This window comes from Penicillium soppii (assembly GCF_028829465.1).
Source record: "Penicillium soppii strain IBT 18220 chromosome Unknown utg000010l, whole genome shotgun sequence".
NCBI classification, from domain to species: domain Eukaryota; kingdom Fungi; phylum Ascomycota; class Eurotiomycetes; order Eurotiales; family Aspergillaceae; genus Penicillium; species Penicillium soppii.
The window spans coordinates 2,008,480-2,031,997 of NW_026643240.1; the positions used below are offsets into that span (position 1 = coordinate 2,008,480).

At 50.8% G+C, this 23,518-nt stretch overlaps 7 protein-coding genes across 7 annotated transcripts; 3 read left to right on the forward strand and 4 right to left on the reverse strand.

Moving 5' to 3' along the window:
• Positions 1 to 321: 321 nt before the first annotated feature.
• On the forward strand, positions 322 to 1,828 carry N7529_011413 (translation elongation factor EF-1 alpha; the record flags this gene model as incomplete). The annotated part of the gene is made up of 3 exons (XM_057246939.1): positions 322 to 326; positions 391 to 520; positions 581 to 1,828. The coding sequence occupies 3 exons, from the start codon at positions 322 to 324 to the stop codon at positions 1,826 to 1,828; spliced, it is 1,383 nt and encodes a 460-aa protein (XP_057092288.1).
• Positions 1,829 to 3,096: 1,268 nt separating this feature from the next.
• Positions 3,097 to 4,214, reverse strand: N7529_011414 (MAGE domain-containing protein; the record flags this gene model as incomplete). Its single annotated transcript, XM_057246940.1, has 3 exons — positions 3,097 to 3,695; positions 3,811 to 4,150; positions 4,197 to 4,214. 3 exons carry the CDS (start codon positions 4,212 to 4,214, stop codon positions 3,097 to 3,099), a joined length of 957 nt encoding a protein of 318 aa, XP_057092289.1.
• Positions 4,215 to 4,598: 384 nt separating this feature from the next.
• Positions 4,599 to 5,352, reverse strand: N7529_011415 (putative pathogenesis associated protein Cap20; the record flags this gene model as incomplete). The annotated part of the gene is made up of 2 exons (XM_057246941.1): positions 4,599 to 5,090; positions 5,149 to 5,352. 2 exons carry the CDS (start codon positions 5,350 to 5,352, stop codon positions 4,599 to 4,601), a joined length of 696 nt encoding a protein of 231 aa, XP_057092290.1.
• A 4,098-nt stretch (positions 5,353 to 9,450) lies between these two features.
• Positions 9,451 to 10,159, reverse strand: N7529_011416 (60S ribosomal protein eL27; the record flags this gene model as incomplete). The annotated part of the gene is made up of 4 exons (XM_057246942.1): positions 9,451 to 9,458; positions 9,518 to 9,854; positions 10,038 to 10,093; positions 10,153 to 10,159. 4 exons carry the CDS (start codon positions 10,157 to 10,159, stop codon positions 9,451 to 9,453), a joined length of 408 nt encoding a protein of 135 aa, XP_057092291.1.
• A 649-nt stretch (positions 10,160 to 10,808) lies between these two features.
• On the forward strand, positions 10,809 to 18,994 carry N7529_011417 (uncharacterized protein; the record flags this gene model as incomplete). The annotated part of the gene is made up of 2 exons (XM_057246943.1): positions 10,809 to 10,891; positions 10,981 to 18,994. 2 exons carry the CDS (start codon positions 10,809 to 10,811, stop codon positions 18,992 to 18,994), a joined length of 8,097 nt encoding a protein of 2,698 aa, XP_057092292.1.
• Positions 18,995 to 19,638: 644 nt separating this feature from the next.
• Positions 19,639 to 20,915, forward strand: N7529_011418 (TLC domain-containing protein; the record flags this gene model as incomplete). The annotated part of the gene is made up of 2 exons (XM_057246944.1): positions 19,639 to 20,118; positions 20,223 to 20,915. 2 exons carry the CDS (start codon positions 19,639 to 19,641, stop codon positions 20,913 to 20,915), a joined length of 1,173 nt encoding a protein of 390 aa, XP_057092293.1.
• A 459-nt stretch (positions 20,916 to 21,374) lies between these two features.
• On the reverse strand, positions 21,375 to 22,945 carry N7529_011419 (SWIB/MDM2 domain-containing protein; the record flags this gene model as incomplete). The annotated part of the gene is made up of 3 exons (XM_057246945.1): positions 21,375 to 21,899; positions 21,954 to 22,804; positions 22,864 to 22,945. 3 exons carry the CDS (start codon positions 22,943 to 22,945, stop codon positions 21,375 to 21,377), a joined length of 1,458 nt encoding a protein of 485 aa, XP_057092294.1.
• Between the last annotated feature and the right edge of the window lie 573 nt (positions 22,946 to 23,518).

A 23,518-nucleotide genomic window follows, 5' to 3' on the forward strand; every position in this document is an offset into this window, starting at 1 on the left:
CAAAATCTGCGTCCACGGGTAAGAGCGAGAGCCAATCAAAACCCTGAACCAGTGAGGGCTTGGCCCCACCTGCTGACTCGCCTCTCTCGCTTGCCCCTCCATATAAGGATTTCCCCCTCCTCCCCTCCCACAGACTTTTTCTTTCTCTCTTCGTCTGCTACAGTGAGTCTCTCCTGACCCCCATACTGTTTTTCCAACTACCCTTACTGATTACTCGCTTGCTCAGTACCTCAACGCGTTCTGCCGTTGTCTCTGAGCAAGTCTTCTCTACACAGATTTTTCTAGTATCTTCCAAAGAACTACAAAAGTTAAACCGTCACCATGGGGTATGTTATATCAAAAAAAAAACTCTTCGCACTTGAGAATTCATTGAACTAATCTCAATTACAGTAAGGAAGAGCGTAACCACATCAACATCGTCGTTATCGGCCACGTCGATTCCGGCAAGTCTACCACTACCGGTCACTTGATCTACAAGTGCGGTGGTATTGACCAGCGTACCATCGAGAAGTTCGAGAAGGTAAATCACAACTCATTTCTACATACACTTCTATATCCATCATACTAATCCATCATACAGGAAGCCGCCGAGCTCGGTAAGGGTTCCTTCAAGTACGCTTGGGTTCTTGACAAGCTCAAGGCTGAGCGTGAGCGTGGTATCACCATCGATATTGCCCTCTGGAAGTTCCAGACCCCTAAGTATGAGGTCACCGTCATCGATGCCCCCGGTCACCGTGATTTCATCAAGAACATGATCACTGGTACCTCCCAGGCCGATTGCGCTATTCTCATCATCGCCACCGGTGTTGGTGAGTTCGAGGCTGGTATCTCCAAGGATGGCCAGACCCGTGAGCACGCCCTGCTTGCCTTCACCCTCGGTGTTAAGCAGCTCATCGTTGCCCTCAACAAGATGGACACCTGTGGCTGGAAGGAGGAGCGTTACCTTGAGATTGTCAAGGAGACCTCCAACTTCATCAAGAAGGTCGGCTTCAACCCCAAGTCCGTTCCCTTCGTCCCCATCTCCGGCTTCAACGGTGACAACATGCTTGAGGTTTCCACCAACTGCCCCTGGTACAAGGGTTGGGAGAAGGAGACCAAGGCCGGAAAGACCACCGGAAAGACCCTCCTTGACGCCATTGACGCCATTGAGAACCCCGTCCGTCCCTCCAACAAGCCCCTCCGTCTTCCCCTCCAGGATGTGTACAAGATCTCCGGTATTGGCACAGTTCCCGTCGGCCGTGTCGAGACTGGTATCATCACTCCCGGTATGGTCGTCACCTTCGCCCCCGCCAACGTCACCACCGAAGTCAAGTCCGTTGAGATGCACCACCAGCAGCTCAAGGCCGGTAACCCCGGTGACAACGTCGGCTTCAACGTCAAGAACGTTTCCGTCAAGGAAGTTCGCCGTGGTAACGTCGCCTCCGACTCCAAGAACGACCCCGCTGCCGCCTGTGACTCCTTCAACGCTCAGGTCATTGTCCTGAACCACCCCGGTCAGGTCGGCGCTGGATACGCTCCCGTCCTCGATTGCCACACTGCCCACATTGCTTGCAAGTTCTCCGAGCTCCTCGAGAAGATTGATCGTCGTACCGGTAAGGCCACCGAGACCAACCCCAAGTTCATCAAGTCCGGTGATGCCGCTATCGTCAAGATGGTTCCCTCCAAGCCCATGTGTGTTGAGGCCTTCACCGACTACCCCCCTCTCGGTCGTTTCGCCGTCCGTGATATGCGCCAGACCGTTGCCGTCGGTGTCATCAAGTCCGTTGAGAAGAACGCTGGTGGCGCTGGCAAGGTCACCAAGGCCGCTGCCAAGGCTGGTAAGAAATAAATGATTCTCGGATGAAATTATGCCGTGATGATTTTTTTTTTCTTCAAAAACAATTACTGGATCGAGCTAGAATTCGCTGTGTAGTTGCTTAAATGCTACATACTTTCGTGACTCACTTTTTTTCCTCGTAATTGTATGCAACTTAATGTAGACAATCATAGAGTAAACCATGAACCCCAAACCTGCTTGTTTTTTATTTTGCTGGGAAACGCTCGAAGGAAACCTTGCTGCTGTCGGTGCCTAGTAGATATTCGTCCTGCACATCGCCCCAGTGCCAAGCACGACATTGGACCTCATGGCTCTTACCGTCCAGCATATGCAAACACGTACACACTTGTTAGACTAGCAAGAACCAGTCTACTTCCTCATTCCCATCTCGCGAAACACGTACCCCAAGACATGCTGCGGATGTGAATCTGTACCTTACGAGCCAAACTTACTGCTACTACTACTAGACGCAAATCACCAAGTCCAGCTCCAATCTAAACCAACAACTCAACCACATTATTCCAATCAGTCTATCTTCAACATCTACGCAAAGCTCCCCTTGCCTTAATTGATTCCATTGCTCTTCCGCTTCGCTCGCAGCTGTTCGGTAGACACAGAAGCCGCAGAGCAGGATATCATGGTGGATGGTTAGATCTATGGCCAGGAGCTGTACAGTCACTAGCCTCAGACAACCCACCTTGATACCTGCTCTTACTGATGATTTCCGTTTCATCTGGGGTTGGAATGGATTGGTTGGAGGGGTATCTCAACCCGTGGACTAAAAAGAATATCCCTCGACACCACCTGGTTAAATGAAAACATTGTTTACTTCACAATTTCGGGTAACAGGCCATCGACCTGGGCTGCAGGTTTGTAGGAAGACCGCCTAGTTATATACAGGCCGTCTTGGGTATCGGGTAAATGAGGCGAATAGCCCTAAGTCGACGATGACGATAAAGACTGTAAATTCAAGTGCAACTCTCTAATACACTCTTCTTTCTTTTCAAGGCACAGAGATTGCCAATTACCCAGTCCACGGGTCAAGCGAACATCAGGTTCGTTCTCACTTTGAATATATTCTGGTAGTATGAGCCGCGTACCAGAGCACGAAGTCCTGATATTGACACAAAACTTGCTACGCGGATTGTTCTTAACATTCTCACCATGGCCCCTACTTGAAGTCTTCAAAGTTGGAAAATGTGACAAGCCAAAACAAGTCCAATATATCCCGCTAACTGAAACGCGAAGTCCAATTTCATGACAATACGCAAGAGTCTATCTCAACCCTCACTTTCTTCATCTCCATTTTCATGCCCATGCCCATCCCCATTAGCATTGACATCCCCATTACCCTCCGCAGGCCCAATTCTAGGCGCAATGCCCAAACTCCTCCCCAACCTCCCCTCAAAGTCCTCAATCTCCTCCCTCTCAAACTCCGACATATCACCCCTAACACCCCCCTCCCTCCCATAAACCACCCTCGCCATATCCGCTACAGCCCCACTCCCAACCTCGATCTTCCCCCGCGGCCCAAGCAAATACTCAATGATCTCCTCGCCGCCATCCATCTCCCGCGTCTTCACCAAATACCCGTCCTTGCAAAGCCGCACGAGAAGCTTATCAGTGCGCTCGATCGGCGTCGCCACGCCCGCGTTCATGCGCCCAAGGTACCGGTCGAGTTTCTGCTCGGCCAGCGAGCCCCCGTTCAGCGTGATCAGCGCAATAATGAAGCTGTACAGCCCTGTATATGCGCTTTCCGTGTGAAGCGACGGCGCCTTGGGCGGGATGAGAATCTCCGGCGTGCGATATGCCGGCGGGAGGGTGGAGGTGAGGATCCAGGATTTGCTGGCCGAGGAGGGTTTCTCAATTTTTTGGGCCGCTGGTCGGAGTTAGTGATTTGTGTATAGACATAAAATGTGTAGCGTAGTGCCGACACCGAACCCAGACACCAAACAAAGAAAGAATAAGAGAAAAGGAAAGAAAAAGGTACGGACCTCGTCGCTGCGCAACGGTAGCTTTCTCACGCGCTGGTAGCTCAGTCATCTCCATTCCGAACTTCGAGCGTAGCTCGCGCTGCGCCTGCTCGAAGACGGTCTTAAAGTCCCTCGAGCCCTGCTCGCCGAGGACTTTCGTGCTGATGTCGCTGCGGCGGATGGGGAGGCGCGAGTATTCGCTCGAGAGGGCGAAGCGCACCATCTTCTTGACCATGGCGTCTGTGCTGGTTGGGGCGCTGGGGCCGTCATCGCTGTTGGAGTCGGAGTCGGAGTCGGGTGGGGAGGTGTTTTGTCTGCGGCGACGCGCGGGCGTCGACTCCTGCTCGGAGTCTGTGTTTGCCTGGGGGTGTTAGGTTGCTGTTTGGTTGTTTGGTTGGGGGGCTTACTCTTCTTTTGCGAGGCATTATGATTATTATTAAGTGAGGTGAGCGAGTGGTGATGAGGCGGTTGTTCTGGACGCGACGCGATAGATAGAGCAATTTTACCCCATCTGGGTTGGTCCGTGCGTATCGATGTCTCTTTGAGGGTTTGGGGTTTGGGAACTCTTTGATTGTCGTGGGTTTTGAGATGAAAGGATGATGTGTTTGGAAAAGAGTGAGAGGGTTTTATTTATTTTAAGAATGACTTGGAAATAGAAATGTGATATATGGGTGGGGATTGAGCACGCAACCTTGGAAGTATAGAACTAGATATACTCAAAACGCAAGCAGCGAGGTATTATTTTCTCTAAGAATTGAAAAGAACAAAAAACAAGAAAAAAGAACGCTCCAAAAAAGACAGTCTAGCAATCAGTGGCTGTTCTTCTCATTGACAACCTCCTTCACCTCTTCCTTCTTAGTCTGCAAGAAAGTGCTAATCCAAGCCAACGACTCCTGCGACAGCACCAGACTAGTAGTGACAACTGCCTTTCCGGAAGCGAGGACACCATCGCCCCCACACTTCTTGTATTCCGAGCCATAGATGTCGTAGACGTGCCCCTTGGCATCGCCAGCCAGACGGACGGGCAGCGAGGCGCGGTTGTAGAGAGAGCCGCGCAGCTTCTGGGTCTCTTCCTTGAGGATGGGGAAGCGGGTGTCAATCTCGGTGAGACCCTTGTCACCGAGGGAGTCGGCGCGGGCCAGGTAGGGGGCTACATAGCTGAAGGGCGTGGAGAAGTAGGGCAGGACGGGCTTGGCGAGGCGGGTGTAGCCTTGGTCGGCGAATTCGAGGGACTTGGCTCCGTAGGGATTGCCCTTGTAGTAGGAGATGGAGTCTGAGATGAGGGGGTAAGAGATCAAGTGCTAGATTTGTTAGTTGTGTTCTGGTGGGCTGATGCTGGTAGATTGTATAGTTGCTTACATCGAGGAATTGAGAGTGGTGCGTCTCGCCGTTAACGGTGGGTTCACCCATTTTCGATTCTGCGTGGGGCATGAAGCTGAAGCTGAAGATGAAGGAGAGATAGATTATAGGAGAGAAGAGAAACAAAAAAAAAAAAAAGAAGGAGAAGAAGAGAGAGATATCAGTATAGAAAAACAGGATTTTCACATGTGATTGCGTTGTCATGTACAGGTCTTAGCGCATATCGTGCAATACTGGTAATTTACTTAGTACCTATATCTTTATTTATCTTATTTTCTTTCTGCTATGACCTCTCGATTTTTTCTTTTTCTTTTTTACATGGGGGTCATTGGGGTTCTAGCTAGGAAATGGCTTTTAACAGCCTCAGGTCCCCCCACGCCCATGCATTGACTTCGTATTTGGAAATGTAATGATTACCTCCATTATGTATGTCTGTTTGCACTTCTTCAATTCCTCTTTCATTAGATTATTTCATAGTCAATTGCGAATCTGCCGGAAACAGGAAATACCCAGAGCATAAAAAAACAGTTAGATAGCTCAATTTTCATGTGATTGCGGGTCAGGTTCCACTCATGCTTTGATAGGGCTACTACTACGAGTGTACTACATACATATGTTGTATGTGCCGATTCTCTACTCCGTATGTGTATGCCTATATCGATGATGTTATAATGATTACCTTCTATACGAAGTACATATCTTTAGTCTATGTCATGTGAACCGTGGAAGGTAAGAGAGGGGCAAACCTCGTTTCACGCTTATCTGTAGCGAACGATACCCAAGGTTTTTACTTTACTTCGGGGCCAGACTGCCCTCCAAGGAAACCAAATCTGGGAAACTTTGCAGCCTCTGAATTCTAAGTCCAGACCGTTTCCATCGGAAGAACCCATACACGCTGTCCCGCACCTACATTAGTGATATTAGTGATTATTGATGTACCCGGTCTGAGCGTCGGCCCCCGAACCTCCCCTCTATTTATACACCGATATCGATATATCTAGGTAACTCTTACCCGTGATCCCGGGAGAACGAAATACAATTGTACGTAACTGCGACCTAAATACTTTTCCACGCGGGGAGCGTGTACGCATGGGTCGTGACATGTATATATTCATCCGATGTTCGGCCCTTAGCAACTTGAAACGGTCGCGTTTGATAACCCACTGGTGCAACACATATGACGATTTATGCATACATAACTGTCAGAATTTTGGGCGTTGCACTTAGTCTTGAAACCCATGCAGCCAAGTGACAGGGGATGTCGATGTCGGGTACCACTTATCTGGAAAGCCGAAGATTGTAACGTTCCTCAGCACATGAAAGATTGAAATTGTACACTGAACTATATTATGAGTAACAGAGGTTTGTTGGAGCCTGCATGGCAGGTCTCTGAGCAAACGGGCTCCTGTCGATCGAGTGGCAACCCACTTCGATTAAGCTCTTATGCAGATCCCTGGATATGGGTCTTGACCGGTGAACGTCGGTCCACTTCTTTCCAACGTACTTACTTACATCTCCAGTTCTGGACTGAATCTTCCTTGATCTCTCGGACCGATGTTATTTTCTACCCTATCACTGTTCTTGAAATTGTGACATGCCTAAAGTCGTGCAGATAATCCCTTCTCCATAGAGAAGATGATAAGCACGCATTCAAAGGTTGGACGGTTATTCTGTATACAATACAACAAAACATCTATTTCTCTAACTCCACGAAACCTGTATCTCAAAAAATAGCCACCCGCTAAGCCCGGGTGGCGAGCTTATACTTCCGAATAAAAAAATAACAAAAGCACACGGCTAAGGCCCTACATAGCGGGAGGCCCGTGAACCGCGCGAATCTGTTTTATCCCCGTCGCAGAGTCAATTCACATGCGAAACGCATCTCCTCAATCCAATCGTCAACAATTTCTTAAGCGATTGTCACGTGAAACAGCACTACTCTATCAAGGCAATCTCCAGGGCCCAATGGGAAACAATTAAAGCCGGATCGCATATTCAAGAAGCGCTTTGTCCAAGCCTTGGCAGGAGCATTGCATTCGGGTGGATTGCCCTGAGCTGGCCCTGAGGCTACCACGTCGACAGATGTGCCAAGAGCGCTGTCCGGAATAATCCCACGCTTGGAGTTTGTTCGTTGCTTCCTCTAGACTGCGCCACCGGCGCGAGGTTGTTTGTTGATGCTGTTAACATGTGATTCGTTGGAGACGGGCTTTATGCATGTGCATAATATTTTGATGGTCGGCATGTGGGTGCTTTCGTGATTGACATGTGTACTTTCGGAATGAGTGCATAGGATGGGTGGTATTGATGGTGAGAAGAGTGTCGCCTGTTCCAAATACTTACGTGTTCGACGTTCGTGATTTGTTTGAGTCCTGTGGCGTTTGAACTTAAGATGCCGATCATACATCTTACAGATTCATGTTGCTTGGGAAGCTTACTTTGTAGTTTGGAGAAGAACACAGTTGATGTAGATTTGTTGGTGATGAAGGAAACAGACCTTAAGGCAAGAGAATAATGAACACTTACCAGAGATGACAAGGGAATATCATCGCTCTATGAGCCTACTCTTTCTCTTTCTCCTCAAAAGTCGAATAAAGCCATAGTCCTTGCCCTATGTCTTCCGCACACGAGAAACACGCTGCCGCAAAGTACCGGGAGCCTTTCAAAAGCCCTCCCACAGCAAGCCGGATCAAATGAACCCTCGCCCGGCGGCGTGACAGTAGGAGCCCTAAGAATAACCTCACAGACCCCAACCTCGCCGCCCCGCGACCAAACAAACTTTCACAGTCCCCCAAACACAATATCAACCGCCTCCCTACCAACCCGTGCCCTGAGGTGGAACCAATCCTCGCCGTGCCCCGTATCAGCTACCACCTCAGCGACATAGAACGGTGGCACGGGGACGTCTATCGCGAATGGCTCTGGGCTGTCAGCTACGCTCTCGACCTGTGTCTGGGTACGCCGCCAGGCGGCTCTATGTGTTGCCTTGAATAAGCGCCGACTCTGCATTCCTGCCACTGTCAGCTAGGCCGGCGGCCATTTCCCAGATGAAATAGGCGGCGTTGAGCCACGTTTTTGGGGTGGTAGAGTGTGCGTGTAGAGCTTGGAGGGGGACTTGGTAGGGTTCGTGCACGGAGGTATCTGCTGTGTTTTTGGCTGGGTGTTTGGGGGAGGGGGAAGGGGGAGGAAGTTTGGAGGGGTTGGGCGATGTTAGTTCTTCTGGGGGCGTGGATATGTGACCAGACTGAGATTGGCTCGTTGTTCTGGGATGTTTTGGATCCGTCCATTCTTTTTGAAGGGCGAGGGTGGTTGGTTGGGGGGTTTGTTGGTTCTGGGATTGAGGGCGCTTATAGGTAGTGGAGGACTGGGCTGGTAGGGGGACAAGGTGGTAGGGGGACAAGGACTGGGTCGGACAATGAGGATAGATACAAAGGGTCTTTGTCCTTTTCCAAGGGTTGGTATTACTTTAATTGCTCATTGCTCATTGTCTTGTTGGCTGAGATGTTGCAGATGTGCCGAAGGAATCCATGGATTGGTCTCTTTGTTCTTGGTGGTTCGCTCAAAATCTATTAAGATTAAAGTGGCTACAAAGCCGATGATGGAAGTAGCGCAGATGATATTCGACAGGTTGAAATGGTTCGTTCTGGATTCTGTGTAAGTTGAGCGCACTTGTATATCTTGGCGGGGGTGGGGTTGACCGGAGATAATCTATATTTGCGTCAAGATTGGAGAAAAGACCTAGACCATTCTGATCGTCAAGGTGCGGTTTAGATGTTGGAACAATTTCCTCAATAAAAAATGTCGTAGCTGGGATGAAACCGAGTCTTAGGGCCCAGACTATAACTATACTGTAGGAAGTATGCTCGAATGATTGATTGCATCGAGGGCTTACGAATGTGCAGCGCAGATAAAATGAAAATGTACATATCAAGAGTACCAATATCAGAACGACTTGACAAATACCTCATGACTACGAGGTCATTCATCGGCGAGTCGAAATGACAACCGGACAAGCCGGAGACTCCAGACCTAGGGAGAAAATGTTGACCGGTTCACAGGTTCAAAGACAACATTGATTTTGAAGTAATTGTTCATTTTCCATTTCATTCAGACGGACACCAGGTATGGAAGTGGCGCCCCTCGTTAAAACTGGAGTTCATCGACACAATTCCGAATCTGATTCCAGCTATGGTATATGTTTTCCCATCCCATGCTCGCAGGGGACCGAATGTGCTCGATGGTTTTTCGACCTCGCCTTCACCTAGACCCGTGCGCTCAAAACGACAAAACGCCCAAGTAAACCGTTTAGAAACCTGTATGATCGTATCAGTACTGCAATTCTAATGAGCAATTATCCCCAGGCCAAACATACGCAGGGCAGTGAAGAACCAACGGTTCTTTCCGCTGGTGTAACGGTCCTCAAGGGCCTTCTTGATGGTCTTCTTGGCGTCCTCGCGCTGGGAAACCTCCTTGAAAGTGTCGTTGGAGACGGTACCCTTAAGACCCTCGAGCTCGAGAGTGTAACGGGTGGGCATCAAGTGGTTGTAGTTGACGACCTTGATGAAAGGCTTGATGCGGCTGCGGCGGTCGACGAGCTTCTTGCCCATACCACGGGTCACCTTGAGGGGGTAACGCTCGATACCGGCGACGATGGCGTAGGAGAAGGGGTGCGACTTGGAGCCAGCATCGTTAGGCTGGACAATGACGACCTGTGATTCGCAAAAAAAATGCTGCGTTAGCATTCTGAAATTTCATCGCGGCTTTCGTTTTTTTCCACGCCGTTGTGCGCTCGTCCTTGCAGAGTCCTTCGCTGTGTCGTCCGGTGCTTTGCTTTCTATTCTTTTTCTGTTCTCGTGTGGCTTCGGGGAGGATAGCAGGGTCTTTGGTCGTACCTTCTTACCGGCGTAACGGCCACGGGTGATGATGGCCACACGGCCAACTTTCATGACTGTAACATTTTTGTTAGCATGGTGTTTCGCAAGAATGAGTCGGACGGTCCTAACGTACACTTCATTTTGAAGGTCCCGGGGGCGGCGAGGATAGGTGGTTGTCGAGATACGGAACGGTCAGGCTCGAAGTGATCGTTTTTTCGGAGTGAGAGTAGAGGGTTTCAGGGCACAGTAGCGATTTGTGTGCTGTTGATTGATTGGTCGACTTACCGACAGATGGCAACTAAACTAATTTAGGGTTAGCTCGCTTTTCCTGACAATTACATAAGCGAACTTGGCTTTCGGGTTCACCGCCTTTGGGCTTTGGGTGCTTCCTTTTTTTGGGCACCGCTTTGGCTGACCTAATCATTGGGCAGCTTGTTTACATGGTGATCGCAGTTGCCCCGGTTGCTATGGAGTTGATGTGATGTGTACTAGTAAGGCCGCGTTGCTTGCTCCAGACTTGCATTTGTGCTTGCAACATCCTTTGTTTTCTTTCTTATCAATTTGATCTCCCAGTGATTATTCCAAAAGTTCTCCACTGAGTTCTGGAATTGTCAACTTTTGCTTTGTTCTTTCCAGCGTTTCCTCCCTTGTGTTGATATGCCCTTGACGACCTACCTTGCTTCCGTTTTGACTTAAACCGCATTCTACATTACTTCAATACATTCCGTCCACCATACTTTGTCAATATTGGTTTGAGACATCATTGATCATCCATACACAAAGATCATCATGCCGTCCCAGGACAGGGAGCCCCCTCGTGACCGGGAATTGGTCCGGCATTCAATGACACACTCCGACTCTAAAGTCCCAATGTAGGTTGCGCAAACTAACGTCCCGAATTTTTATTTCAACGGGGCTCCATGAGCGACTTCAAACAAATGCTGAAACGCGGTTTACGCAGGTGGGACAGTTCGGATCCCGAGCGTGCTCCTCCGCCGCTCCCAATGAACCCTCGTTCCATGAGCCCATCAATGAGCCCAACAACGAGGGCCCATGTTTCGCCCGGCATTCAAGCAGTTGCGGCGAAGTTTACAGAAAAGCCTAGCGAACATGCGCTGAGCTCTTACACAACAAATCCTATGCCAAACAAGTCTTCCTCGCCCGAGAGGTCGTTGATTAAAGGACAGCACCATAAGCGCATGCAATCTTTGCAGCCTGAAGATACGCGACAAGATGCTCGCAGCGAATTTATGAATTACCTTGAAAACAGATCCCCGGAACGACCTCTGCGCGCGACTATCGTCGAAGGGACGAAGCAGCGCGACCCCAGCAAGTCCATCAGCTCGCCCGCGCTTCGACAAGATGCAGAACGAGACATGAGCTACTCACTATCAAGTCGATATCTATCCAAGCCGATCTTGGGAGAGAGTACTCCACCGTCTGCGACAATGTTAGCTTTACAAAACATGCAGCTCCCCATGGAGCCCGACCCTCCATCGCCCTCTAAGCCTCCAAAGATGATCACTGCACCCTTTGAGCCTCGACCTCAGCCTACTTCAAATACAAGCATGGACTCGCTTGCGAGCCAAATCCATAGCCTCACCGACATAGCAAGTAGCCTGCAACGCGAGATGATGAACCTGAGTCGACGCAGCAAAGACAATGCTACCGATTTGGTCAGCCTCAAGGCAGCCACGAATGCTCGCGACGAGGATATTCGCAAGAGTTTGAAGGATCTGTCTTCTCATCTCACAACCAAGTACCTGGATGCCGAAACCTCAAGGTTTGATTTCAGTAATCTTTTCAAGGGTGGTGATGGGTCTAACCCCAAGGATCCGGATAGTCCCGTTTCGAAGAGAAGCTACTCTGTACCGCGCATGCCGAGCCCCAATCCCTTCGCTTTTGATAGAGACTCTTGCGTTTCGCCCGCACCGATTTCCGACGGTTCTGCGGCCCTCGCTTTGCTCGAAAAGGTATTGCGTGAGATGGCAACAAAGGAAGGTGAGGAGAGGCTCTTGGAACTTGTTGAAGAACTCAAATCAAGACCTGCCGCCACTGCCTTGGAAAAAGAGGCCGATACCAAGGTTACCGCCATGCTCGAAGAGATCCTCAACCTTGTAAAGGAGGACCCCGCCAGCAAAGCCCTTGTGCGATCATACGGGATGAACAGTAACCTTAGCAATATCGGACTTGACCACGAGTCTGCAGAGGCTACACGATCTGGGCCGATGGGATCAACTGATCCTGACGCTGTACGTGCACTTAATCTTTCTAAGCCTGACAAGGGGGATGCCATTTCGCCAAAGTCCGAGGAAGTCTTGGCTATCCTCACAACCGTCAAGAACAGCGTCCTTGAGTCTGGCGGCATGACCAATGGCGTCAAGAGCTTGGTGCGCGAATTGCGAGGTGAGGTTCTGGGCATGGGCCGAGAACTCGGCCGGCGACTGGACGATATCGAGACTTCTCGTGCCAGGGACGAGCCAGAGGAGAAGCCACGAATCGCTGGCCCAGAAGAGATTTCCGCCATCGTTAACCGTAGTCTGGACGACCTAAAGGAGCAGCTGGCTGCTACAATTAATGAGAGTCGCCAACAATCATCCGATCTATCCGAGTTCAGATCAACCATGAACAGCGCTGCAATCTACTCGGTTGTAAAGAAGGCACTGAGCGAGCTCGAACTTCCACAGCCACAGGCGGAGCCTCGAGGTGCGGAGATGGACAGGGAAGATATTCTCGAGACCGTCCGCGAAGCTTGGGAAACCTACAAACCTGAGATTGAGTTCAACAACTTTGGCTTGGAACGGGACGAGATTCTCACTTGCCTGCAAGAAGGGCTCAAGTCCTACCAGCCGCAGCATGAAGAGGCTGTCACTTACGATCAGGTCCTAGCGGCTGTCGAAGACGGCATGCAGAAGTTCATTCCACCTCAAATCGAGCATCCGCCCAGCATTAGTCGGGACGAGATCATCCTGGTCATCCGCGAATGCCTGGACAAGCAGCCCGAGCCTGCTGCAAGGTCTCTTGGCGAGGAAGAACACGTCGGCCATCTCAACTCCATGCGTGACGAAATCCTCGATGCAGTTGCTAAAACTTTGGCTACCCACCACGAAGGCGCGAAGACCATGGACGACGACCTTGTCAACCACCTATACTCCATACGCGATGAGATTATGGATGCGATGACTGATTCGGTAGCCGCCAACAAAGTCAGCAACAAATCTGTGGACGAGGAACATGTCAACCACCTTTACTCTGTTCGCGATGAAATAATCGCAGCCGTCACCGGGGCGATGACTACCCATGCCGCAGAATCCAAGTCTGCAGAGGAGAACCAGTCGGCCAGCCATCTCACATCTCTCCGGGACGAGATTCTTCAAGCTGTGGCTGGCGCCATGGCCACCAACGAGATAGCAGCCCCCAAGGAGCTGAGCGACGAACACATCAACACTCTGTACGCGATACGTGATGAAATTATGGATGCTGTCACTGGAACTATGGCAGCCCAAAACACCTCCAGATCAGTGGATGAAGATCATCTTAGCCACCTGAATTCTATTCGTGATGAGATCCTCGGGGCAGTGGCTGGTTCCATCGCCCAAAGCACACTCAGCAATGATTCTGGGCTTGGTCGCGATGACATTCTCAGCGCTGTCTCCGATGGTCTCGAGGCCCATTTCACTGCGACCAAGGAGATGGATGAACCACACATCTCTCGCCACGATGTAATGAATGCCGTGAACGAAGCGTTCGATGCTCAGCAATCCGCTCTAGTCACCAATAGCCAACCGAGCGTTTCCCGGGACGAGATCTTGCATACTATTGCAGAAGGGATTGAAACCTCGATGAATGCCCAGCAGTCAGCACTGAGTACTAATGTCCAACAGACAGTGTCTCGCGAAGAGATCTTCGGCGCCATCGTGGACGCCATCGAACAATCGCGCTCTTCCCTCAGCACAAATGATGAGCCTAGTCTTTCTCGAGATGATGTCTTGGGTGCCATTCTGGAAGGTATGGCGAACTCCCCCAACCGCCAGGAATCAAGTATCTCCAGGGACGAAATCTTGAGTGCTATTGCGGACGGCATCGAAGCCTCACACAATACATCACGATCTCTCACCATGACCGAGCATGAACATGAGGATGAGAGGCCCTCTTCGATCTCTCGCGAAGACATTCTCAGCGCAATTGTCGAAGGCATCGAGCACTCCCATGCCTCTATCGGCGCAAGCTCACAGCCCAGCATCTCCAAAGAGGAGATTATTAGTGCCATAGCTGAAGGCTTCGAGACATCGCACAACACATCACGATCTCTCACCTTGCCTGAGAATGAGGATGAGAAGAAGGCATCGATCTCCCGAGAGGAGATTCTAAGTGCAATTCTCGAAGGCTTTGAAAACTCGCCCAACCGACAGGCGTCGAATATCTCCCGGGATGAAATCTTGAGCGCTATTGTGGAAGGCATCGATCACTCTCATGCCTCAAGTGCCCAGCCCAGCATCTCGAAGGACGAGATCATGAGTGCTGTCGTTGAGGCCCTTGAGACTTCGCAAACAAGCCAACAATCAGCACTTAGCACCAACGTCCAGGAACCAACCATCTCACGCGAAGAAATTCTGAGTGCCATCTCTGAAGGCATTCAAAATAGCAACTCCATCACACGAGAGATCGAGCTGAACCAGGATGATCTGATGGAGGCGATCACCAACGGCCTCAACGAGGCTATTGGTTCCACGAACACCAACATTGGCGGCGAAGTCACCGAACGTCTCCAAACCCTCGTTGACGACATGAAGGAGGAATTCAAGCAGTACTCTTCCGCCAGTGGAAGAGACACCGAGCAAGTCCTCGACGCCATCAAGGATGGCCTTGATGTCGTTCGCAAAGAGATCGAGACTTATGTGGCCACCGCCGCCGACCTATCCGGCAAGGACGAAGTCATTGACACTGTCAAGGAAGGATTCCGCCTGCTTCAAGCCGACATGGAGAAGACCATCACGGACACATCTCTAGCTAACGCGCCGCGGGGCAACCCTGATACCCCTGAGCTGCTGGACGCCATGGAAAGGGAATTCGAACACCTGCGGGGCACTATTACTACCCTTCTTCTGCGAGATAAGGACCCTGGAGACAAGGATGAGATTTTGGATGCTATCCGGGAAGTCTCCGAGCACAACAAGAGCGTGTCTGGCAACGATGAAGTGATCAATTCGATCAAGCAGGAATTCGAAAGCCTTCGAGAGCGCATGGAGATGAGCGTGGTTCGTTCCGAGCCTGGCGCCGAAAAGGACGAAATCATTTCGACGCTCCGCGAGCATTTCGACGCGCTGCGTGAGGAGACTGCGCGCAAAGACGGCAATGAAAGCATGCTATCCACGACAAGCGAACTGCTCGACGCATTTACTGATGGTGTAGACTCCATCCGCGATGATCTTAAGAAAATTATGGAGAAGCCGACCGAGTTTGACAGCGCAGAGATGCTTGAAACCATAAAAGATGGTCTTGCCGATTTGAAGCTCGACATGGAGAATCTCCGTCAGTCCAACAAAGACGTGGATGATGCGAGCACTACTCGCGGTGGTGAACTCATGCTCGCAAATGAGGCACCAGAACAGACACCAAGTATCGTTCCCGACATTGATGGGTTAAAGGAGCTCATCACTCAGCTCCAAGACAAAGTTGACGCTATCGAGTCTGCTCCCCGTGCGGTAGAGCATGACGAAGATGCTTTGAAGCGCTCGCATCTTGATGAAGTACTCCTTGCTCTGCACGAAGTCCAACTTGCCATGGGCGAAATGAGTGCTCAGCGAAGCCCAGAGGATGACAACACCGCCAAAAAGCAGGATACCGAGGCGCTTGAGCAGTTGATCCTGAGCACCAAAACCCAAATCGATGAGCTTGTCTTCCCTTCCCCCGACCAGGTCGCCACTTCCGAACATATTGGAACACTTGAGACCATGATCCGAGAAGCCAAGGATTCCATTGCTGAATTCTCTGGACGTATGGAAGCTGAGGCTCCCACCAAAGCTGAAATTGGCACCTTAGAAGGTCTCATCAAGGATGTTTGGGTTGTATTGGATGAGCTCAAAAACAAGACCAAGGATGACCCGGAAGAGAATCCCGATGAAAAGATACTCAAATCCGATCTTCAGACCGTGGAAGCCATGATCTTCGAAGTCAAGACCCAGGTTGATGAGCTCAAGCTTCCTGATGTCGACACTCTCCCCACCAAAACCGACATTGAGGAGCTCTCGGGACTCGTCAGTGATTTCCGAGAGAAGATGGAAGCCAACAACGAATTGACCGCCCAAGGCTTTGATGCTCGCAAGGTCGAGCACGGGGGTCTGGCTGAGAAGATTGACGAGGCCAAGTTCGTCGTTGGCGAGCTCGGAGATGAACTTAAGAGCAAGCTTGATGGCAGCACTGAAGGCCTGGCTGAGCTCAAGCAGCTGCTCGAAGGCTTGTCCATCACAGCCGAGAACTTCAGCACTGTCGACAACATCAAGGAGCTTACTGACCTCATCAACCGGGAGTTCGAACGTTCTCGTGGCGAGGAAGATGCAGGTAAGGTCGAAAAGGAGGAGCGAGACGCCGCTACCATGGTGAAGCACGATGAGACGCGGGCCGCCATCATCGTGGAACTCGGTACTAAGATTGACGAAAAGATTTCTGAAGTCCTCGCCAAGTACGACGATGCGCACGCCTCCCTCCACTCCAAGCTTTCAGAAACTGAAGAGCGAGACCTGGCACACACCGAATCCCTGACGAGCACAAAGAGTCTCGCCGAAGATATCAGACTTGTCATTGGTGCCATGGGCGACAGTGTCAATGAAACCTGCGAGCGCTTGAGTGTGGACACCAAAACACTCATGGAGCAAGTTGATCAATCCCGCCAGCAGATGGAAGAGTTGCACAAGGACGTGAAATCGCACCAAGAGCAGGCCCAGGCTGAGAATGAAAGAGCTGCCGCTGCGACTGATCGAGTGGAGAGCAAGCTCCTTGAGTTCCATCCTCAGATCCTGGAGTCTGTGCAGGAGATTCTGACCATCGTCAGCCAGCACTACGACCACTCGCAGAAGTCGGCTGATGACTTCAAATCAGAGCTTTCTGCATTGCCTGCATTGATTCCTGCAATGTTGCCTGCTCCGCCGGAGCCAGAGGAGGCCCAACGTTCTCTTGCTATAGAAGATACTCCTATACAGAGCAAGCTGGACGACATTCTGGAACATGCCCGTAACAGCCAGGTTCATGAAATTTTGAACACTCTTCTTGACCACTCAAAGAACAACCAGGTTCACGAAACATTGAACACCCTTGTTGAGAACTCGAAAAATGACCAGGTCCACGAAACGTTGAATACTATACTCGAGAACTCGAAGAACGACCAACTCCACGAGAAGTTAGATCGGGCTCTTGAGCAAGGGTCGGGCTCGAATGATCAAATCTACGAAAAGCTCAATGAGCTCCTTGATCACGCCACCAACGGCTCTGGTCCTGTCCACGAGAAGCTGGATGCCTTGCTCAGCCGTCCTGTGAATCCACCTGAGTCTGATGCTTCAGTCACTCAAATGATGAAGCTGGATGAGATGCACAAGGATATCATGGAAAATGCTCGCAGAATGAATGAGATGTTTGCTGCTCAGTCAGTGATAGTTGCTGAGGATACCGAGCGCAAGCGACGCGAGGCGGAGGAAGCTGGTATTGCTCTCGAGCGCAGAGTTGCACAGCGTGAACAGGTGGAAGCCGAGCTTGTTACCCTGCATGAAGAAAAGGACTCTATGTTGAACATGATCCATCGTCTGAGGGCAGAGAAGGAAGATATGATCAAACAAAACAACAAACTTAACAAGGATCTATCTGGTCTCGAAACGGCTCTTGAGATTCGCCATGAGGAGATGCGTCACATGGAGGAACGCGCGGATGGCCTCGAGAAACGCATATTGGAAGGTGTCCTGGATCATGCTCGCACAGTCCTTCTCGGCCGTTCCAACAGTTTACAGGCCATGAACTTGAGGCGGAACCGCAGCACTAGGAGCACTCGCAGCTCGCGGGCGGGGGCCCGCAGCCCAAGCGTGACAAGTTCTGCCAGTACCGCGAAAGAGTCTAAGGAAAATCGCAATCTGGTCGGCAGTGGCGTTGGAATGGCTTTGAAGCGTCGAATGCCGAACTCGCTCCATGCTGGAACAGTTGCCGTGCAGCCGAATATCGGAAAAGAGCGCCGCATCCTCAGCTTGAGTCATGTTACCGGCAATCGCGGTACAGAGCGGCAGGTCAGCGGTAAATCTGGTATCACGAACCTGAAGCGCAGTCACTCCGTCAAATCCAACAACATCCTTCGCAAAGCCTCGTGGGCTGGACCCATTTCCGTCGCCGACAAAGAAAACGAGCCTTTCCATGAAGAGGATGAACTTGCTAGCGACACGGAACGAGACGCTGGTCCCCGGCGACAGAAAAGCTATGCGGGATCTGACCGGAGAACGAGCTATGCAGCAAGCAATGCTCCCTCCGACCGCAAGACAAGCTACGCAGGATCAGATGCTGGCACTGAACGCAACTACGCCGAGAGCACTGCTGGCACCGACCGCCGAACAAGCTATGCGGCAAGTAACGCAGGTACCGAGCGGAAAGCAAGCTACGCCGACAGTTGCGTCAACAGCATCGTTGAGAGTGTGGTGACTGACGACTCGGATCCCCGTCGCGTCAGCGGCGTGAGTTCCAAGAATGACTACGGTGTGGCAGAAAGCTCAATTGCCGAGGATGACCACGAGGACCGAGATGATGACATCTCAATCGATGGGTCCAACTCAGATGATGCGCACACAGCACACGAAGATGCAGAGCATTCTGGCCCGGAGGAGGACGAAGACCATGAAATGTCTCGCCAGATCAGGGAGGCCAACGCAGCCGCGGAAGCTGAAGTTATGAAATTGTTGGCTCCGCCGAGTGACAGTGGACTTGGTACGGATGTTGCTGTTTAGTTCTAATTCTTTTTTGTGTTTAGGATGGAGTTCGGTGCTTTTGCACTTTTGTTTTGTTTTGTTTTCTTCTTTTCATATACCACCTCTTGTTGTGCTTGGATGATTTTGATGACTCTCGTTTTGTGTCTATGATTGTGTATTGTTTAATGAAGCTTCTTCTTTCCAAATATTCCCGTTAGTCTCATGTGATGGAATTATATACATGTGTAGTTAGTGATAGTATATAACCATGTGGTCGAGGTCACCAGGGAGGCATCACAAGTACTGTCTATCCCTTCGGCATTCTCCTTTCTCGTAGGATGTTTCTGTTTCCATTTTATAATTAGATCTACTTCATTCCAGTAAATCATCCACACACCAACATTTGCACAAAAGAAAATAGTCGTGACCTAACTAGATGATCATGTGATTATACCCAAACCTGGTTGCCTGAGGCCAAGCCGAGGCCAGCGCTTCACTATCTTATAAGCTACACCCATTCCTCCCAGCTATTTCTTCTGGGGTTCTGGGACTTTTCTTTGTTTCCTTGAGTTCTTTTCTTTTCTCTATGGTGTACTGGATAGGGTGCCCGTCCTCCATATAGACATTCTGCAGCTGTCAGCTGTCGCATCGGATAGCACCGTAACTGAGGGGAACATCCGACAATGTTGGATCCCTTGCCGCCACCCCCGGCATGGCTACGAAGCTTCATAGAACCATACGCCGTGTACTTGAACAGCCCAACGCTTTCCGAGCACATCCATGAGGTCATAGGCGCCTTCATATTCTATTCCGTCATCCATGCAATCGTCTCGCCTTGGCTCTCGCCGATCCTCTTCCCGCAGTCTTACAACGCCCTCAAACCTCGGACCAAGCTGAACTGGGACATCCATGTTGTCTCTTTCGTTCAGAGCGTGGTCATCACGGTCTCCGCTTTGTGGGTTATGTACTCTGACACCGAGCGCAGCGAGATGTCCTCCGGCGAGCGGGTCTTCGCATACACAGGTGCCTGCGGCCTGATCCAGGCTCTTGCTGTTGGATATTTCGTTTACGATTTGATCGTCAGTGTCATATACGTGCGCATGTTCGGTATTGGTATGCTTTTCCATGCCATCAGCGCTCTGTGGGTGTTCAGTCTCGGTTTTGTAAGTTGCATTGTCGATCTCTCGGACCATACTCCGATATCCCCAAAAGAATGATCGTCATATATATAGTTCCTCGATTGAATCCAGTTCTAACCTTTCTACAGAGACCCTTCCTCAACTACTATGCCCCGACATTTATCCTCTATGAGCTTTCAAGCCCGTTCCTCAATATCCACTGGTTCCTCGACAAGCTCAACATGACCGGCGGCCGCACCCAATGGTACAACGGCATAGCCCTACTCTCCACATTCTTCGCATGCCGCCTTGTCTGGGGAACATGGCAATCGGTGATCGTCTACGGCGACATGTGGAACGCGCTCCAGCACACCTGGAACGCATCCTCGGCGCCGCTCTCCGAGCCCGTCAGCGTCAACGCTGCAGTCTTCTACCCCGCCCGCGACGGCAGCATGTGCATCAACGAGAACTGTGCTAGGGCTAATGCCGAGATCACCAGGTTCAAGGATTTCACTGCGGCCGGCGTGCCGACTTGGCTGGTCGTCACTTACGTGGGATCGAATTTGATTCTCAACCTCTTGAATATTATTTGGTTCTCGAAGATGGTTGAGACGGTTCGAAAGCGCTTTAGGCAACCTGATGAGGATGTGAAGGGGGATGTTGCGCATGATGCTGTTCTTGAGGCTGTTGCGAAGCTCGAGAAGGAGGAGACTGCGGTATTGCGGGGTGATCTTTCCTCTCTGCAGGGGCAGGTTGCTTCGGGTGTGGATTCTGGTGTTGCTGATGATTTGCGCAAGCGGAGGGCGGAACTTGTTGCGAAGGTTCCTTTGCCCGGTGCTTGAGGGACTGAATTTAGGGATCCAGCTTGGGGGGTTTCGGGGTTGTTGGTTCTCCCCGTCATGCATTTCGCTCCTTGGTTGAGCAGGTGCTTTTGAATTACTTGTTGCTTTTGGAGTTTTATGCATTATACTGGTCATGTCGAGCTCTTGTTGTTACTCTACCTCTTCTTCGTGTTCATCTTGCAAGCCGAGGCTACCGAGTTATGTTGATATAAGACGATCGCTAGATCTAGCTACATATTTTTTAAGGGTGTCCAGAAGTGGTCTTTATTATCCATCCAGAATCACATTGCATCATTTCAGAGTTCACAGAATACAGATTTTAAAACAATTCAATCCTGCCAGTCATAGTACCCTGCACCAGTCCAAACACCACATGAAGCGCCTGATATTAAAATGAAAAGAAAACGCATAGCTCCAACCAGATCGGAGGAAACAAGCAAAATAATAGCCATATCAGATCTACCGAGCAGCGGCGGCCTCAGGCTTCGCCAGCATGTAGCGCACAGCTTCCTTCGCAACTTCAGAATCCCATGGCCCATCAAGACCCCCATATCGGAACTCAGGCCCAGTGCCATCTTCGCCACCACCACGGGTAGCTTCACCCATGATAGTCTCCAAGTCACGGCGCTGAGAATTAATCCAGCGACGAACGAAGTTGGCAGGATCCTTGCTGAGGGCAGTGTAGAATGAGTGACGAGCGCGGGAGTGTGTAAGAGCCTGGACAATCAGGGCTACCTGGTCGTCAAGCGACGCGATCTGGCGCAGGCCAGCGGTGTAAGCAGGGTTCTGGGTGAGAGCCATCATCTTGGTGCGCAGCGGGTCTTCAACGGCGACCTGGATGTCGTAAACGGTTGGCGTGGGGTCGGCGTTGAACTCTTCGTCTACACGGATAGTGTATGGGAGCTTGATGGGCTCCATTGGGCTGGTGTGGGGACCGACACTTTCGGGGATCTGAGGGAAGAACATTTGCTCGCGTCCGAAGATCTGTAGATGTTAGTGTATTGTCGAGGCAACAAGACGAATGTGAGGGGAGCATACGGAACGCAAGCGGTGATCGCAGCGCACTTGTCGCTTTTCTTCATCTTCCTGCAACTCCATCGCGCGAATGTAGTCCCAGATTCCAAGGACAATGCCGCTTCGGGTCTCTTCTTCAACGTCCAGAACCTCAGCCAGCTCCTTGCTCAGCTTGTATCGCTCGGGAACCTCGTCCCGGACCAGACTGATAGTAACATTCAAATTTTCCTGCGAGGCACGAGAGAACTGTAGAGCGTCGAAGTCGGCGCTCGGGGCCGCAGGTGTATTAGGGTGAGGGATTGACTTGGTCCAGTTGACGGGCTTGACCTCCTCAGGGATGGCAGTAACAGGCTTATCAAAGTCGATAGTGATGTTCTTGAAGAAATGCGAGAAGCGCTGGCTCTTAGCATCAGACTTTTTAGCATTATCCGTCGCGCCGTCATCCATCGCGTCTTCATCCTTCTCCTCCTGATCCGGAACCGTAGGGTCGGTCTCATCATCCAACAGCCGGCCCTCAATGCGCACCTTGTAGCGACCAGAACCCGGATTGTTCCCTGGGCCCTGCCAAGGCTGGCTCTCGACTGTGTTGGAGATCCAGATGCGCATAGTCCGGTACTTCTTCACCGTCTTGTTGATGGAGTCTTGAATATCCAGCCTCTTCCGAACAACAGCGGCATCTAGGCGTTTTTCGAGGTCGCGTAGGTTCTTATATTGCTGGACGCCCTCGCCGATGATCACGTCCTCAATGCCGTCGGGGAGGTTCCTGTCAGTTGGCTTGCGGCTGCGTCGAAGGGCAGCGTCATTGGGGTGGGGCATGGGGCGCGGAGCCATGTACTGCTGGGCCACAGCATGTGGTTGCATCTGAACGGGCATGCCTTATAGATATGAGATTAGTAGAACGAAATGAGGTGGATACGGATGAAAGGGGACATACCTGGGCGACGGGGCGCGGCTGGGGAGCGGTGGGCGGTCGGGGGTATGGGACGACCATAATTCTGCTGCATTGGAGCTTGCATTGTGGGCAAATTAGACGCCGAAGCGGTGGTGGGTGGATGTGGCAGGGAAGGATGGAGATGTTGGAGTTGCGAAGTCGCGAGTTTGCGGTCGCCGCTTTACCCTTTTCGGCACAGTTGGACATAACTTCAATTACAACATTTCGTTATATCTACATGTGTAAACATGAAAAGATAGATTTTTCTTCAAACTCATTCAACCAAAACAATAGTAATACTTGTGCAGGCGATGACAAGCCGCAGTGGTCAATGAGATAATGGCTACTGCAGATGATGCCTTGTACAAACATCAGAAGATCCCCATAATTATGACTATTGATTCCAGGTTGCTAATAAACACTCGTTGTCCTAGACCAACCGCCTACTTTGCCCGACAGAAGGTTCCCAAGGTGTGGCACTTCCTAATTACATGTGTCTTCATGCCTTGATTGATATCTTGGTACTTCGCTATATACTACTACATGTGTAGTATTCTATCTACTGATTTATATTCTTGACAAAAGAAATTGTCGTCAACATGAGACTATTTATTCTACTTCATAGCTTGGAACTATGCTCTCAACAAAATTAAGAAAT